The sequence below is a fragment of the Nelumbo lutea genome, chromosome 6 (assembly GCF_056320005.1).
Source record: "Nelumbo lutea isolate HS-2025 chromosome 6, American lotus-T2T, whole genome shotgun sequence".
Classification (NCBI taxonomy): domain Eukaryota; kingdom Viridiplantae; phylum Streptophyta; class Magnoliopsida; order Proteales; family Nelumbonaceae; genus Nelumbo; species Nelumbo lutea.
The window spans coordinates 42,076,253-42,093,862 of NC_142689.1; the positions used below are offsets into that span (position 1 = coordinate 42,076,253).

At 37.8% G+C, this 17,610-nt stretch overlaps 1 protein-coding gene across 2 annotated transcripts; it reads right to left on the reverse strand.

Moving 5' to 3' along the window:
• Nucleotides 1-293: 293 nt before the first annotated feature.
• LOC148848750 (mitochondrial 28S ribosomal protein S29-like protein) lies at nucleotides 294-16,501 on the reverse strand. 2 transcript variants are annotated; one of them, XM_088949980.1, is made up of 9 exons: nucleotides 16,074-16,501; nucleotides 14,404-14,506; nucleotides 14,087-14,325; nucleotides 13,809-13,975; nucleotides 12,335-12,546; nucleotides 11,281-11,535; nucleotides 11,081-11,167; nucleotides 1,572-1,744; nucleotides 294-782 (listed from the first exon to the last, which is right to left on the reverse strand). In XM_088949980.1, exons 2-9 carry the CDS (start codon nucleotides 14,473-14,475, stop codon nucleotides 671-673), a joined length of 1,317 nt encoding a protein of 438 aa, XP_088806106.1. In that variant the 5' UTR covers nucleotides 14,476-14,506; nucleotides 16,074-16,501; the 3' UTR covers nucleotides 294-670. The 2 variants fall into 2 exon arrangements, with proteins under 2 accessions (XP_088806106.1, XP_088806107.1); XM_088949981.1 differs by having other exon boundaries at nucleotides 14,087-14,506; nucleotides 16,074-16,498.
• Nucleotides 16,502-17,610: the final 1,109 nt, after the last annotated feature.

The following is a 17,610-nucleotide window of genomic DNA, read 5'->3' on the forward strand; positions in this document are numbered from 1 at the left end:
CCTTTTTTATTTCAATAGCTTTCCTGAAATTGTACTTATTTTTTCCAGCAAAATTATCTGAAAATGTAAAAAAACGAGTAAAATGTGAAAGATGAGCGGCTAAAGTCAAATAATTCATTCTGACAATAAAACATTAAAACATCTTTAACATTTCTTTGTTTATTTTCTTTCATTCTCCGATTTTCTATTGTCAACCAAATGAAGCGCAGTACAAGGCCGGTTAGCCCTTTAGCCAAATCGTTTTTCTCTGCCACTTTTAAATGTTAACAAACATAGCTGGTTGACCCAGGCGGTTGAGACACCAACTGCTATCACTTGTTAATGTGTCATTGAGAGTAAAGTCGTTACATCACGTAACTATTTAGCAAATATAGATAAGATATACATGATACATCCAATTAAGGGTCTAAAAACCTTTGGAATATCAGAATAAAGAGGCGACTTCTAGAGCAGTCAAATGTTAATCCTAAGGTGAATTGCTGATTTTAAAATCTAGTTCTGCCCAATAACTGATGTCATCGTGGAGGGTAAATTTTCTTTAACGATGCATTTCAACCTAAATCACTAATTAAGCAATCAAAGCTCAAGCGGCACTGAAAAAAGGAAAGCTTGCCTGTTTGCATCTTCATGGACAATCCAATCATATATCAACACTACCAACTTGGATTAGTCACTGTATAAAAGAAACCAACCACCTCATCTCTGCACCATTTCCATTGGACAAGTAGTATATCTTCTTCCACTTTTCTTCAGAAAATGCTTCCCGGCGTATCAGTCTTTGCCTGTCAGATAAGAAATCAGCATATAGTCCTAACATATAAAGCATTGAACTTTCATGCCCCCCCCCCAACAAAGCATGCCCCATAGCCAAGGTTCAAAGTATCGTTATGTATCGGCCGATACATATCATTCCGGGACCCTTCCGATACGCCCCTACAGTAGATGTATCAGGGGTCTGACCAGTTCAGGGGATGGAAGGGTCCTAGACCGGCTCCCCTGAACCAGTTTTTAAAAAAAATTAAAAAAACAGTAAAAAAACAAGTACTGAAATGCCCGATACGCCCCTACCGGCGTATCGGGCGTATCAATATTTTGAACCTTGCCCATAGCACATCACAACCGTGCATTGGAACATCTCCCCATGACGATGCACATTGAGATGTGCTGTTGTGTGTGTGAGTGGGGGGGGCCATGTGGGGTTTGCTCCGTGGGGAGCCAATTCAAACTCATAAAGCATTATGTAAAGCTAAATTGAGGATTTTGAGAAGCTCAGTAGCTCGCAAGCAATAGAATTGATATGCATTAACAAGAAAGAAGCTCAACAGATTAATTATATTCCCTTGATAAATTCAAAGTTGACTTGGTTTAGAATCTTTAAAATCAACAATGTACTAACTAATAATGGAGTGGAAATGCCCCAAGATACAATAAGAAAGGCCACCAGCCGCAAAGGTGGGGTCATTCACTAAGATCCTGGCTGACCATGGGGCTCCCCCTCCGTTGCTGTAGGCACATGAAAGTAAATAACAAAAATTGAAAATCAAAATGACCAGAACATTAAATATCCATACCTGAGATAGTAGTGACAAACAGTTGCAGCTTCATCTAAGCTATATCGAGGTAAGTTAGTCCGAGCATCCAGCGGAACATCTGGGAGATCTTTACGTAGTTTGCCAACAGCCGTTGAATGAGAAAAAGCCCCCACCATCATGTCATTATGCATCATTGATCGAAATGCACTAACCTACAAGAAAAATGTCAACCGATTATTTAAATGATGGCTTCTTACCACATTTCATGTTCAATTCTCTATATAATTTATCAACCAAAAGTAATGGTATGCAGCAAATGATTATATCAGTTTTTCCTCAAGCATTTGATAAGATACAACCCAATAATCCAACCAAGAAGCTTGAGTAGAAGATACATGTTTATTTCAGAAGCATCAGGTGGAATTGTGGTTCTGCATATACCTCAAATTATTTCGCATTCATTTTTTCTGGCTTGAAAGCAACCCATGCCACAAGCAAACACTTGAAGAGAAGATTTTTTTTGTTTTTTCTTTCTTTTTTTGATAAGTTTCTTTCTCTTGTTTATTTATATGAGAACAAATGAACAACTCTGTAAAACGTTCATGATCTTTATGAGAAATAAACAATTAACATCAAACCCTTACTGTTTTCACCAGACTTTTTCCACAGGGACACATCCTCTCTAAAACACAGAAATGTTAGAACTACCAAAATACAGCCAATCGGATACGGATATGTTCTCCCTTTCAGTCCAAATCATGTACAGATCAAATGGAGGTTGCTCTGCATACCCAACTTTGCCACTGATTGACTTGGACACTGGACATAAGGACCAAGATTGATGAAAACAGACTTGTGGACCTTGGTCTTAAGCAAATAAAAACAAGGGTTGTAGTACAGCCTACCAGACCTAGCTGTGCCCCCATATTGCAGGCAGCCCCAATGTTGTCAACACAACAAGGCAATGACTAATCATTTCCCCCTGGCCATTTGATGCATTCATTAGTTAACTAGTCGGTGCCTACGCTGACTAGTCAACCAACAAACAATAAAGGATACATGCCAAGTTTAACATGTTTAAGATTAACTATGCAATATCATGTAAACTTTTTATTATTTTGTATTAATAGCTAGATAAAAGAATTTTCATAATGCAAAAGCTGAAAAGCATACAACCATCTAGGTAAAAAGAAAGGAGAACCAGTTCTAAACTTCTTAAGGAAAACAAAAACACAAATTCATTAAAGATACATCAGCAGAAAGTATTATGAGTAATCAAAAAAGATATATATGCATAACTCTGACATGCAATCTCAGTATTTGTTAGTGGCTTAGGAGAGAGGGGGATGGCATTTGTTTTTCATAGGCCTTATGAACCACTTGTTCATTTGCCAACACCACCAACTGGAAATTTGGAAGAAGAACCAAAAGACCCTTTTATCCAGTGTTCACCTTTTATTTTATCCCTTGTTTCTATTTTTATATACCATCAATCAAATACATGCTTAAAAACTTAAAGTAACTCCGCGCCTATAACACAGGCATTTATCTTTATGGTAGCCAAATAAAGTCAAATAAAGGAGAAAAAAAACTTACAGTATCTTTCCATAGCCATTGGCCAACCTAGTCGGTCTAGTTGGAAACTAGTCATACCGGGTAATAAATCATAGGTATCAACTGAATGGTGAACGATGCAGATGCTATAACCTCAACTGACTAGTTGGTTAACCACTCATTCACTAGCAAATGCTTTGACAGGACCATGGTTTTAAATGTCAACATATTTCCTAATATTTCAACATCTTTCCATTTCCATGGGTACCGACATAAATAATACTGGAGTCAACATATTCCCTAGTGAAAACTACCCGCACAACATGGGAGTACATGCAATGGTATTACAATCATTAAAGGAAAATGGAATTACAAGAAATAGAGTAATAAGGCATCAACCATAAAAGACACCCCAAAATTTCACCCACATTGCGCCCTCAAACAAAAAGGCAAATAAACCACCCCCACTAACAATTCTTACACATTTCACAAACCTTCACAGAACCGAGAAAAACTTAATAACCAACCTACTATCATAATTTTGTGCCAGAAAACATAACACTATTACAATAACCTGAAACCCAAACCAGCCGACGGAGCACCACTCTGAACCCCAGTTTGCCTAACAAGAACACCACCATCTACCAACCAACCTGACACCTACCTTCACTGATTAATCTTCTACCTCCTCGAACAGCTTTACAGTGGATGATATTATTAGAGAATGGGGAGTGGTTGCTGCATCCTCCACTTTGAAGACCTCAAAGCTCTTTGGGTTCCCCCAAGTTCTAACAGGATTAAACCGAAACTCTGATTGAAGTTCTTTTGGGAACCCAGGAACTTCAGGCATTGATAGGTATTTAGGGATGCACATGATCAATCTTGGCAATGTTTTCAGGCCTTTAGGAATCAGAGATTCTCTTGCAGCAGAAGTTTCAGCTTTGCCACATGGATTGCATTTCTCAAAGCAGCTAGCCTTTAGGCATTTGGAGGTGACGGGGATTCCTTGCTAGTTTGTGGGTTGGATGAACAACAACAGTCAAGAGAGTTGGATCCACAAACAGGCTATGAGGGAAATTAGGCAATTGGCAAGAGAATTAGGAGCCGCCTTAGATGGGTAAAAAGATCAAAAATGGTCTGGCAGATACTCTAAGCTAAACAAAGGGTTTTTAGGGAACATCTCTTTTGGCTTCTTTGTAATCTTGTTGTGGGTAAAGGGAGGCTTTTGGGAGCTTCATTTGTATTTCTCTTTTTTATCTGATTTAATAAAAACTTTTTCAGTTATTGATCAAAAAAAAAAAAAAAACCTCCACTTCCTCCAATATTTCATCTCCAACACTATCTTTATCATCATAAGCTTCCTTCCTTTTATCCAATTACAGAAAAGCACTTCTTGCAAACTCCTCACCATTGTTTTAAAAATCAACCCAAAAATGGAACCATTTTTGCCTCTGGTTTCCAGGTCACTGGGTCAACTGTCCAATTTGAACAGGTCAGCCTGTGATGTTATCACAAACATAATAAAATATTTAAAATATAAAAAACAGTTATCAACCTGTGAACTATTGTCCAGGTCAAACATTTCGATAGTTTAGTCATCCCATCCAGATCACCAGTTCGCTGACCAAATCAATGGTTTTTTTTTTTTGCGAAATGGCAAACCAGGTGGTAAACGGGCCCGAAATGGGTGAGTGACCAATTCCTGGGTTGAACAGTTCTGCTCAGGTCAATAACATTTTGACGATACTGCCCCTTATCACCAAGAAGAAAAGCCCTAATGTTATGTTTATTTGGACTTCCTTATCAATGACTTTTTTCCACATCCAAAATGGTCTCTCCCAACCTCACTTGCTCATGATTTTCAATGTCGTCTTCCTCTAACTGCCTCCATTCTTCTGCATCCTCATCATTCTCAACCCCAACTCTTATTTCTTTCTTTTTACTAGCTCATCTGCTTAATCAAACTCTTTCTCCAAATGAGCTTCAGAAACTATCGCTATCTACCTTTCCGAAAGAATGCTTCCATTTGTCCAAAAAAGAATGTCTCACAGACACTTTTTTATTCTTAGCTTTAATTTTCACTCCCATTTTCTTGCACACCTTTTAAAATTTGTTGCAAGGATCAGCCCCCAACCAAGCCATGAGAAGACCTTGGTAACATGAAAGATATGACAATTCCCTCCTTTGGCCCAAATCTCTGCCTAATTTTCCTACTATCACTTCACCAAAAAGCTTCTCATTGCAACTCAATAAAGAACCACCGAAAGCATTAAGATAAATTATTTCCATTGAATCCTCAATATCCCCTCTTGATAGCAACAATTGGCTTCCGCCTCTAATACACCATCCCCCTTTACAAACTCAAAGTTCAAAAAGAATCAGTTGTAACAATCTAAATATGTACCCTCTCACAGCTGTCAGAAGCTGAACCTTGTGAGTTTTTTCCAGTTGGCAAAAACGGAACCACCTTCAGCACCTTATCTGGACCCTTGTGTACATCGCCATCCTCGTCTCTATTCTCCAACAACTTATGTTCATCATCAGATCCCTGAAAAATCTTGGCCCAGTCTATCTCAAATCCATTTCATTTTGACAACTCAATTTCCTTCGTACCAGCAACTCTATGTTCTCACTACTGATCTTCTCTTCGGTCTCTCAAATATATCTTGTAACAACCTGCTCATAAACCTCTTTTGTCTGCCTCTTTCCTATTTTTTCCACCCAACTCTTTAAATTCCATTCACTTTTTTATACCAAAATTACCCCTCCTTATCTCTTTAAATGAAATTCCTTTTTCACCCCTCTATGCCCTACTTTTAATCACAGCCCTGGCACCAGATCCTTATTTCTGCAGAATCTTCCAATTGAACAGCTCATACCTGTTAAATTATCATTTCTCAAAGACATGTGTGCACTGCAGTAATTGTTGCCAACACATCTCCCTGTCTTTTCTTTATAACATCCATTTACCTTAATGGTGGGCCGCACAACCACCTCCATCTGCCTTATTAGGTGGGTATGTTACTAGAGTGCCAAGTCCATTGCTTTTAAGCGAAGTAGCAGAGACACTTTAGAGCTTGAACATATCATAGTTAGACTATAGCATTTTCCCTTGTAATCCCCATAATCTCGTGGATCAAAATACCAAAACAAATGCTTTATTGAACCTTATTAGTTCCTGAAAGTAGTAATACAAAAGGTGTAGACTCTCTTGACGGGAGATCTGAGATGTTAGCACAAAGTGTTTCACCCCCAACGGCAAAGCTCTAGAGCTATCACAGAGAGGCAGAACCCCCCCCCATTTAATTCTCCACGCCAACCCCTTATTTGTGCCCTTGTTTAAAATACAAAATCCAAAAGAATAAAAAATAAAACTGTATGGATGAAAACTAACAAGTCCGTGGGAAAATCAGCCTACTCTATGGGCTGGAATGGCTTGACAGTGGAAGGTGTGACCGCCAAGTGGATAGGCTGGCTCACAACTAGAGTGGATGGTCCCTGATCCCTTAGATTTCTGACTAGAGAAGAAAAAATTTTGTCAAGCAATCTAATTTCTCATTCAGATGGTCCCAAGATCTACAAATGGGACATATGACTGATATAAAACAGATAAGAGAAAACCCTAGAAATCAAATCTGTTACAGGATTAATGAACAAGAAGAAATGAAATGTATAAGATTATAAAGGAAATTAAGCTACTGAATGGTTGAAAATTGATTTAAGATGGTTTTAGTATGTATAGGGAAGAGAACAATGGGTTTAAAATGGAGGAAAAGTGAAATTTTTAAGGTGTTAACATAAGGTTGAAAAACCAATCGAGGTGCAACTTTTAGTAGCATAAGGTGTAACCCTATAAGCTAGGTAGTAGGTACAACAGAGAAAAGCATGGGGTGATCAAATAATATTCATTCCATCTCTTAAGCAAGGCCATACAATAGATTTATAAAGTTCTGGGATAAGTCAGGACTATGCTTTCCTTAACAAACTAAAATGCTTAATGGCCAAGAGAAAAAGGTTTATTAAAACTAGATTACTTGACTTAATACCCAAAATTGTCTCTTCTCACACAAACACTTCAGAACCAATAAGACCCACATCCTAAATTAAAAAAAAAAATACTAAAAAGAGTAAATTACAATTTTACTATAAATAACAATTGTGGAAATTAATAAGTCCAAAAAATAAGATAAATTAAGTTTTTTACTAAAAATAGTAAGTTTCTAAAGAATGAAACTTTGCACTTCGACCACCTAGCATGGTAGCACCTCCTAAGTCCTAATGAACTTCCCTTTAGGAGTCATTGAATCTATAAGCCTCAGCTTCAAATTCTTCTCAAAATCTGAACATTTCTTTGTCCATGAATTCTCTTCAATTTCAGCTCCTACATTACGGACATTTTAGATAGGGAAGGTGTCATTAAGGAGGAGTTGGTAATGGGGAGAACCCCTTGGAATTCATATGTAAATCATTGATTTTTTGGTGATATTTTTATGTATGTCAGATTTTGGCTGTTTGTACTGGTCACCTTCATTTCAAAACACTTCAGAATATTGGGATTTTTTATCCATGCGATATAACAAAATCCTGGTTACAATTGCTGTTCAAAAAATTATATTAACAAGAATATTAACAGCTTCAGAGAGAGAATGGAGAATGATTTTAGCTTTGGGAGCTTTGCAGCTTTTACACAACTATAAAGATGAGTTGAACTCGGCCAGAATTTATTTGACTTGGGAAACACATTAAGTACATGGGGCAGCTCTGGCGATTCTTTGTGGCTTTGGCTCACTTCCTATCTATTTTCTTGTGGTATTTGAATCCAGTAATATCCACGCGGATCCAGTTAAAACCAATGTTTTAAAACGTGGAGGTATAACACGAGGCGTTCCACTACGTAGAGGCATGAGGCGTAATTCAGAACACAAGAGGCATAAGCCTCCTTAAGTGGAGGAGGGTTAGGAGGAGGATGAAGAGGAAGGGGGGATCTCATTTTTTATTTATTTTTAATAAAAATCTTTTATATTAAGAAGAATAAAGATGCATAACATTAGTTGAAGGGGGGAACCCCCCAACTCAAAAAAAAAAAAAACAAATTGGGCTGCATTGAAAAGGGGGTGGGGGGTCTGGGGGGCAACGCCCCCCAGCCAAAGGGGAAGGGGGCAAACCACTTTCTTTCCCCTTATCTTTTCTTCCCTTCCCTTCCCTTTCCTTTCCTTTTCTCTTTTATTCTTCTTTCTTTTTCTTTCCCTTCCCTTTCTTTTCCTTTCCTTTCCTTTTTTTTCTTTCTTTTTATATCAGATGTGAATGAGGCGTACGTCTCTAGCACACCTCATGAAAAAAGCGCAAGAGGCGTATGCCTCTTGCACCTGAGGTGTACGCCTCAGAGGGGTCAGCGCCTATGGCATATGCCTCAGGGCATTTTGGGAGACCTCCACGTGTACACCTCCCACGCCTTTTAAAACACTGGTTAAAACATTTCATATCTTAACTCCGCCAAGTTGTTTCGACTGAAAGGTAGACGTAACAGGTTCAGGAATTGCAAGTCAACTCCTTGTGAATTTGGCCATTTGTTCTGTTGTTAGAGTTGTTTTTGAGTCATTTTGTTTCTGCTGTTAGAGTGCTGTCAGTTTATGATGCTGTCAGCATGTTCTTTTCTTTTGTTTATTATTTTATTATTAGGGTGTGCTGCCAGGGGCAAGATTGTATTTTTCTTTTCTTTTATTTTTTTAGATGAATTTTCCTTTTCTTTTATTTTTTTAGATGAATTTTCCTTTTCTTTTATTTACATCATGTTATTATAAATAAGAAGCTGGGTGTTTGTGTGTGTGCGTGTGAGAGAGACAGAGAGAGAATCAAACAAGTTGCATCCACTAAATAGCATGCAAAATGCTAGGTGCATGACCACACCTCAGTTCTGCTAAAAGACACACTAGACGAAAAAATTGATATGGTAGGACGAATAAAAAGTTATAAACCTTTGTCTTCTATAATATCTTTTTGAAGTACTGGTGTAGGTATTTATTGTGACCACATCCTACAACTGCTTATTAGCATTCCTCAGTTTTTAATCTTTGCGAATGCACATGTCAACTTACAGTTCCATGTCTTTGGTTGGTATTTATTGTGATAAGACCTACAATGAGAAAAATTCCCAGTAGTCTTCTTTATTTTTATAAATAACAGAAAAAATTTTATTCAAATAAAACAGCATAGTATACAGACTAGTGTTGAGATGACAAGTACTCGTTACAATAACCTTTGCGGGTTACATTCTTGAATCTTGATAACATTCCAGAAATTAGACCCTAAATCTGACACAGAAACATGAGCAAATTCAGGTAAAACAAGCACCCAATCAGTTACAGCCCTTCCAACAAACGCCAATCTTTTCTAACTCCAACTGAATCTCTTCAAATTGCTCTCCTGTTTCTTTCTCTCCAAATGGACCAACAGGCAGCAAATGGTAAGCAGCTCCACGCTATTTTGGCTTTCTTACACTACTAAAAGATGACCACTTGGGAAATATTTCAGCCGGAAAACCAGGAAGGAACAGATCCATGCCCAACAGGGCTGAATAATATCTCCAACACAATCCAGTCACCCTGCAAGAAAAGAACAAGCGGAGAACTGATTCCTCACTTTCCTTGCACATAAGGCACATATTTGCCAGATAAAAGCCTCTGGATTTAAGATGGTCAATGGTGAGGATGCTATTCATAGCTACCAGCCATGCAAAAGCCTCTACCCTAGGTGGGACTGGATTTCCCCACATACTTTTGCACTTATCTTCACCCAGATGATCCTTGATCAAAGCTAGATAGGACTTCACTGTAAACTTCCCATTCTTACATTCCTTCCGCCACCACAGCTCATCCCTTGAAGAACTAGAAATCTTTGACTTTTCCAGAACTTCTAGCAGACTAAGGCATTCCTCCACATCCCATCCCAAAGGGGCCTCCTGAACTTAGGGCTCCAAATCACCTTATCCCCCCTCATCTCATAACAGTGGCTGATGGGAACATCATGAGCAACCAGCTTGTAAAGTCTTGGACAAATCTCACACAGCCTCTCCTACACACCAGTCATCCTCCCAAAACTTTATTCTAGCTCCATCCCCCACTGAGAAGCAAATGAGATTTCTAAACTCTTGATTAAACTCCATGATCCCTTTCCAAACACTGACCCTGAAAGAGGATGAAACTTCTCTTGATTCCCATCCAAAACCAACCACCCCATACTTACCAACCACCATCCTCCGCCATAAAGATTCCTTCTCCTTCTCTAAACCAAACCTCCATAGCCTTTCTGTAGATGCTTATCAATAATTAGCATCTATGGTTTCATACCATTTTCAAATGGTGTGATCATTAAGTAACAACCAACATGATGTACGATGGGTACCCACTTGGAGTTCTTTAGGGGTAGAGAGAACTTCAAGTGGTAGAGAGAAGAGAAATGTTTTCGAGTTCTTTAGGGAATCAGTGATGTAAAAACTATATTTATTAGGGAAACCTGAAGGAGAAGGGAGTAACTGGCTCCTAATTTGGGAATGTTTTGCATCTTTGTACAAAATGTTTCTGTTCATAATTTAATAAAAGTTTTTGCCAGCCAAAATAACAAGAAAATGAAGGATGAGCCCATTTATCTTTACTATCACATAAATTATATATACTAGTATTTATAATCCTGCCTTCTATAAATAAAAAAAAACAACCAAAATTGCATATCAGATAAGAAGCAAGTACAGTAGATCCAAAAGACATTGTAGTTATGTCAATCCAACAATGTAGCAGAAACAAGTGATGAATAGGCAAAACTCAAAAGTCAAATTTCAAAAGCATTGCGGTTATGTCTATCCAACAATGCCTATCCAGAGTTTTCAAGGGTCAGAAAGTGGCAGGTTCTTTAATTCTGCAAGAGACATTTAGAAAGCCCTGCATAATAATGAGCGAGGAAAAATAAATAAAAATAAAAATAAAAGCATCAGAACCAACCGTCGCAAGTTCTCTAGCATGAATTGGCCGCCAAGAGCGAGCTGTTATAGGTTCCCCATACTCGCTGAATGTAAACCAACTATTATACTGGAAGGGGAAAATTAACAGGCATAAGCCAAAACAAATCTCAAATTTTCACCACTGATAAAGAGTGGACGCTAAATGATAATGAAACTGTATGGTCGTGGTTCTGGTCTTACTTGATCAATTGCAATGAGCACAGGAATATCTTTCACAAGTGATAACTCTTTTCTCAAACGAACTACCACCCCAACAGCAGCATGTGTGTAGGTTAGGCCTGTTTGAACCAGATCATATAATGTGGAGCCTTCAGGCATTGCCATGGAATCAACGCCTTTCATCCAACCAACACCAGCACCCTCTCCCAGTGGAATAGGATCAAAGATTTGGCAAGGTATTTGTTGTAAGCGAGATTCATTAAATTTCAAAAAATCCTGGAGACAGTTAAATCAATAAATTAAAACTTCAAGCAGCAATAGCTTACATTTAGTAGTTTCTGGGGTATCATTGTCTAAAACTTTTTTTCTTAAGTATTAAAAGTTTCGAGCATAAAAAGTAATCAACTCTTAAAATACTAATACATACAATGCTAAAATCTATTCTTTAAGGCACTTGTTCCTCTTTACAACTACTTTCACAATTTTCCTGTCAAAAACGGTGACAGAAAATTAAATAAGGTTGCCCATAACAAGAACAGATGTGTTTGTTTATACACACACATGTACACATGAACAGACATATATGTGTGCAGAGAGAGAGAGAGAGAGAAAGTTAAACATAGGACTGCAGCATTCTGACATTTCTGGACATCAATCACTAATCCAAGAATTTTCAGCTTTTGAGAAAATAAGAAAATATAGCATATTCTGAGGAGATGGGAATTTTTTTATTGGTAAAAGATTGGGGAATTTTCTGAAAAATAACTATTGCTTTCTGTAAGGAATTTATCACAATGTAAATTTAGATCAACGCACAGACAAAATAAAATAGAATGAGTATAAAATCTAGGTATGCTTCTTAAATGTGTTTTCTCATTTCAGCATGGAATAACTGATACGCTTGCAAGGGAAGACTGCAGACACTGTTGATATCTACTTCACAAAGAACTTAAAACGTCAGAATCACTATGCTTAGTTATGAGAATGGAAGCAGTGGGAAATTTAATTACACTTCATGTACCACTGATGAATCTTTTAATTTCACTTGAGCTGAGGAAAGTCCTGAAATTCATACCTGGAGGATCTTTGCAGCCTGAACAGGAGTATCCCAAAGACCAGTTTGTGGGTTTTTATAGAAGAATCCACCATGTGTCCACTCTTTACCTTTTGCGACATAAAAAACCAGCCAACCTTGCTCGCGAGCCCACTGAACAAGCATAGAAAGTGCAATACTTTTTCCACAGCTAACAGGACCATCTAAGACAATCTGCCCTTTAGGTTTTGGACCTAAACACATGGAAAGAATATCAACATTAACAGTTATAATTTACATAGACTGAAAATGTTGGAAACTTAACAGCTAATGCAAAGTCGTATAAGCTCGAATTCACAGATGATAACATATAAATCATTAGTTGGCACAACCAGATATTTGAAGAAGAGAGAATTTCAATGTATCTGCTGTACTTGAAATCTTTGACTCGTATATCCAAGAGTGGAAGAATAAAATGAAGTTGTCTTTCCAATAAGGATTTTTCTTATACAGATTGACAAATCTGTCCTGATACAAGTTCCAATGCATAACCACAAAGAGATATGTTATCCATGTTGTGTTGTATCATGGGGTGGTCCAGACCCATGAGATGGATCCAACCACTAGCGGTGAAGATGATGAGGAAGATATTTTCTCGCTTACTCTCAGTATGCATTAGCAAGTCATGAGAATCACTTTAACTTTTGGTAAGAGAATGTTCGAGGGAGGTTTCTTTTGCATCCATGAAGAGTGAAGCGTTTGCTTTTTTTTTTTACTCAAGAATGAGTTGAGAAAACAGAGATGCAAGAATTCTTGAGGTTCTTTTTTAATTATTGACGGATGTGATTTTTCCACCAGATTTTGCATTCTATCAACATTGTTGACTAAATAGTAGCCCCATGTATCAATGTATTCCGAATTTTTTTCTCTTTGGAAACTTGGAGTAGTTCTTGTTGTGGGCATTTTATTTTCTTGTGAGACATTAAAAGGGTAACCCTGTACTTTTTTCCTTTTCTATTGTAAAACCTCAACTCTTTATCAAGAACTTGATAAGACAATTATTGTACTACTTTTTTATTGTTGTGGAATATTCTCGACGTTGCCCCGTGGTTTTTTCCTTCTCCTATAAGGTTTCCACATAAATTGTAGTATTACTCATTTACTTGTTTCTTGGTTGGTATTTGCTTATTTACTTGTGTGGCTACATATCTCTCCATCATAAAGTTTGTTTTTCCAATTCTATAGCCTGACTTGATTGTGTTCTGTGCTACTTAAATAAGGAAAGGGCATTTCTTTCCCAAAATCCAGACCTAGGAATTTTTCCAAATGAGTTTTTAAGCATTAGATGCATTAAGGTCAAATTGTCCGCATTTCAAGCATATAACCAAAATGGATATAGCTCAATGCTCCCTAACACGAGCATTGATATTAATATATTATTCATAAATAATTATATAAAGAGTAAAAGAAAATACCAAGCTTGGCATCAAAAAAATAAAGGAAATACCAAGCTTACCTTTACCATCAGAAGACCGCAGTGGTGGATCAACAATGCGCCTAAAGTTATCACGAAGATCTAAGAAACTTTGTCGAACAAGCAACGCGCTCCGCATGCTTTCTTCAAACTCCTTTGTCATTCCTACTGGCAACCCCTCCGGCAAAAACGCATTTAGTTCTTCCATACTGCACCACAATCATCCATGGAAAATGGTCACAAACAAATAAACCGACAACCATAGGGAAATGAATACTAATATGAATAGTAGAATCATGAAGTATATAGCAAAGAGAAACCTGAACTTCATGTAAGTGCAAACATCCTTTCTAGTGAGCTCAGAGATGGATTTGGCAGTGGTGAAAAGAGGTCGATTGTTGGGACCGATGTCAAGAGACTTGTGTTTCTCATCCTCTACGAGACGGCGAGCGCGAGCACCTTCGTCTAATAGATCAGAGTCAAATTCGTCGCCTGCGCCTGCGGAGGCCGAAATGTCGTCGGTCTTGGACGAAGTATTTTTTGATTTCGACTTGTTTGCCTTTGACGAGGAGGAAGATTTAGAGGCCTTCGAAGAATATTGATAAGAGGAGAGAATCGTGGTTGTAGGGATAATTACATTCTGAACGTTCACAGAGTTTCGTGTCCGAGCAACAGTGGTCGTGGCGGCTCTAAGGATGGATTGCAGCATTTCTGAGTTGCGAGGGAGAGGGAGAGTGTCGCTGTGACAGGGACAGTGTTGTGAGTCGAAAAGGTTTTCAGGGGGCTTGAAAGAGAGTTCACATCATCTGCATCTAGGATGTAGAAAAACTTCTACATCTGCCAATAATATTACACCATGTCACATAATGTAACGGAGCCCAATTGTGAGCATCGGGAAAATGGCTCACTTGGGTTGGGAATGGAGTCACCACCCATCAATTGTGGAAATGGAGGTGATGGGACCTTCGAGATTTACATCAAAAAGCATTTTTGTTCATTAGTGACTCCAAAGCCCAAGGCACTGGCTATCCAATCCGAGTAAGACTCGGATAGGAGAGGGATGGGGTTAGGCACCATTCTCCCGGGTCCAATAGGTGGAACCCACATGGTGTCCCAAACAATCATAACAACAATAGAGCATATATTCAAACCATAAAATAAAACTAATTAATATCAAACAAAGAACAAAGATCATAAAAAATATTCTTTATTTTATTTTTATTTTTTCTTATTTAGTATTATTTTATTTATATTTTTTGTTTGTGACTTTTTAATATTTCTTTAATTAATTGAATTTTTATTCCTTTTATTGCTATTTTTTCTTTTTTATTAATCTTTTTATTTTTATCATCTTTTTATTCTCTTCCCTTTATTTTTATCAATCATATTATTTTCTTTACTTTTCTGATGAAATACTAATGGTTTATTTATTCACTAATTGTTCATTTCTTTTTTTTTTTTTGTTCTCTTCCTCTTTATTTCATACCATCTTTGCTATTATTATTATCTATTTACTTTGTCTATTCATATTGGTTTTTTTATTTGTTCCTAATTTATTTTGTTCTCTGTAACGGGCTTGTCTTACACTTCATTCCAACATGATCTAACGACAAATGAATTACCCTCCGTTACATTATAACTCCCTTATATAATTTTCCCTTTTTCTATTTTTTCTATTTTTTTTACTACATTATTCTTATCCAGGTAACGAGTTCCAGTGACCCGGAGTCTTCCACGGATGATCAGAGTCCATTATCTCCAAACAATTTAGTGCTTCCCCTTTTAATCTTAAGAAATCAATCGCGGTGACTACTTGATTCAAACGCAGACAAAACAGGTGACATTAAAAAGAAGACAAGAAGAACTAATCTCAGCAGATATACAAGCAACGAAACAGAGCAAATCAGATACTAATACCAGTCTTGTTCACGTCTAATGCAGCATTTAACATATGAACAAGGTAGCTGATAGGAGAATAACAATATGCAAGGGATTCGAAACCTTCAAATCTTCCTATTCGAGCTGACTTTGAACTTCAAATGAAAATAAAAATAAATGAAATGGACAGTACATTAGCAGCAGCATCGGCGATATTATTCCAGGAAACAACAATCGTCATCAAGCAAGGAAAGTAACAACCATTCATCATCCGAGTTGGAGTCGAACGTTTCACATGAGTTCATTCGACAGTGAACTGATTACCATCTCCCAGAACTTTTCCCACCCCCAAATCTTGATTTATCGAATGCAAAACGGGAAAACAAACCCAGAAATAGGATAAGATAAAGAAGTAATCACAATACTTACTCGGCTGGGATTTTGGCCTGAAACTTAACTCTGCAATAGGGAGCTTGAGCTGACTTCCATCTCGTATAGCAGTGGTTCTCAAAGGATACAAATGGGAGATTGGCGAGAGAAGGAGATCTTTCCAATGTGAATGTCACCTGAAATCTAAATGGAAATGCGATGGATGTGGCTATGGTGATGACCAGAGAACAGTGATGGAAAGCGATCCGAAAATGGACGCCGAAAGGGGAAGGAGAAGAAAGGAGGGGAAGAGGAAGTAGAGGAAAGAGAAGGAAGAAGGATAAGAAGAAAAAGAAGAAGAAGAAGAAGAAGAAGAAAAAGAGGAAGAAGATGAAGAGAGAGTGGGAGAAAGGGCGGTGGAGGGAGGAAGGATCGCCGCCGCTGCTCTGGTTCGATGTTCGAACGGGAGAGGAGAGTGAATAGTTGATCTCCCTAAACGAGAAGTTTAGGTTAATTTTATATTAGAGGGGCAGTTTTGTAAATTCAGTGAAATTAAGGGTTATTTTGGTAATTTTAAAAAATAGGCAAACCGGGTCTAAAAGGGGTCAGGCCAGGTGATTCAATGGTGAGGATTTTTGGGTCAAATATCATACGGTTGAGGTGGCCCTAATCGTGGTTTTGTGTTTGCATGTCCACAAATTTGGCCGAAATGGAACTTTTTTATGGATGGGTAAACGAGGGTATTTTTTACTGAAATTTGGAATTTTGAAGGGTGAGGTTTTTAGAAATTTTGAATTGTTTGGTGGGGTCGGATTTCGTCAAATAGGCCCAAATCGGATAGTTCTAAAAAGGGACTATTTTGACTAATCTGGAGCCTCGAATGGAATCTATGTGTGATGGAGGGATAAATAAAGGTTTTTTGAGCTGAAATTTTACAGGTAGGAATTTGGAGGTGTCTGGGATCTGATGGTGATGTCTAATTAGCCTTAGAGGGTCAAGATCGTAAGAATTTTAGGTCAATGGGATGTTTCAGAACGGAGTCTTGGTTTAATGGAAGGGCAAATAGGGGAATTTAGGGTTGAAACTTCATGGACAGGTGTTTCGGGATGTCCTTTATTTGATGGTTGTGTCTAATTCAATGGTTAAGGTGTAAGTGGGGGTCAATCAATACCATTGAATAGGTATCAGGTAGGTTTAACGATAAAGTTGAGGACTTTGGGGCTGAAAGTTGGGATTTTTTTGGTTTTTGGGTGTTTCAGAAGGATCATAAGGGTTTGATTAAGTATTTGAGGTGAATTGGAGGTTTAGGCGATGAACCAAGCAAATATCGAGTATTAACACCAGTCGAACTAATTGTTAACATGTGTTTCTAACGATGTTTTGTTCAAATTTAAACACCCGTCGAGGTTCAAATTCCTATTATGTTTGTATTCGACCTTCTTCACTCCCTTTTTTCTCTCACTCTCTCCCTGCCTCCTCCACTCTCCCATATTCCATTGTCCACCAACAACGGATGCATCGTCCATACACGTTGTCTCCTATATCTGGCAACATAGATAGAATCATTGTCGTTGGAGGGCTTGCAGTTGGTGTTGGG

Bases quoted from the DNA above. Each gene is read 5' to 3' on its own strand.
- LOC148848750 (XM_088949981.1), bottom strand. From the start codon at position 14,475: ATGCTGCAATCCATCCTTAGAGCCGCCACGACCACTGTTGCTCGGACA. The intron at 11,168-11,280 runs GTAAGACCAGAA...TTCCCCTTCCAG, and splicing joins TGCTCATTGCAATTGATCAA to TATAATAGTTGGTTTACATT. The intron at 783-1,571 runs GTATGGATATTT...CTTATCTGACAG, and splicing joins GTTTGTCACTACTATCTCAG to GCAAAGACTGATACGCCGGG.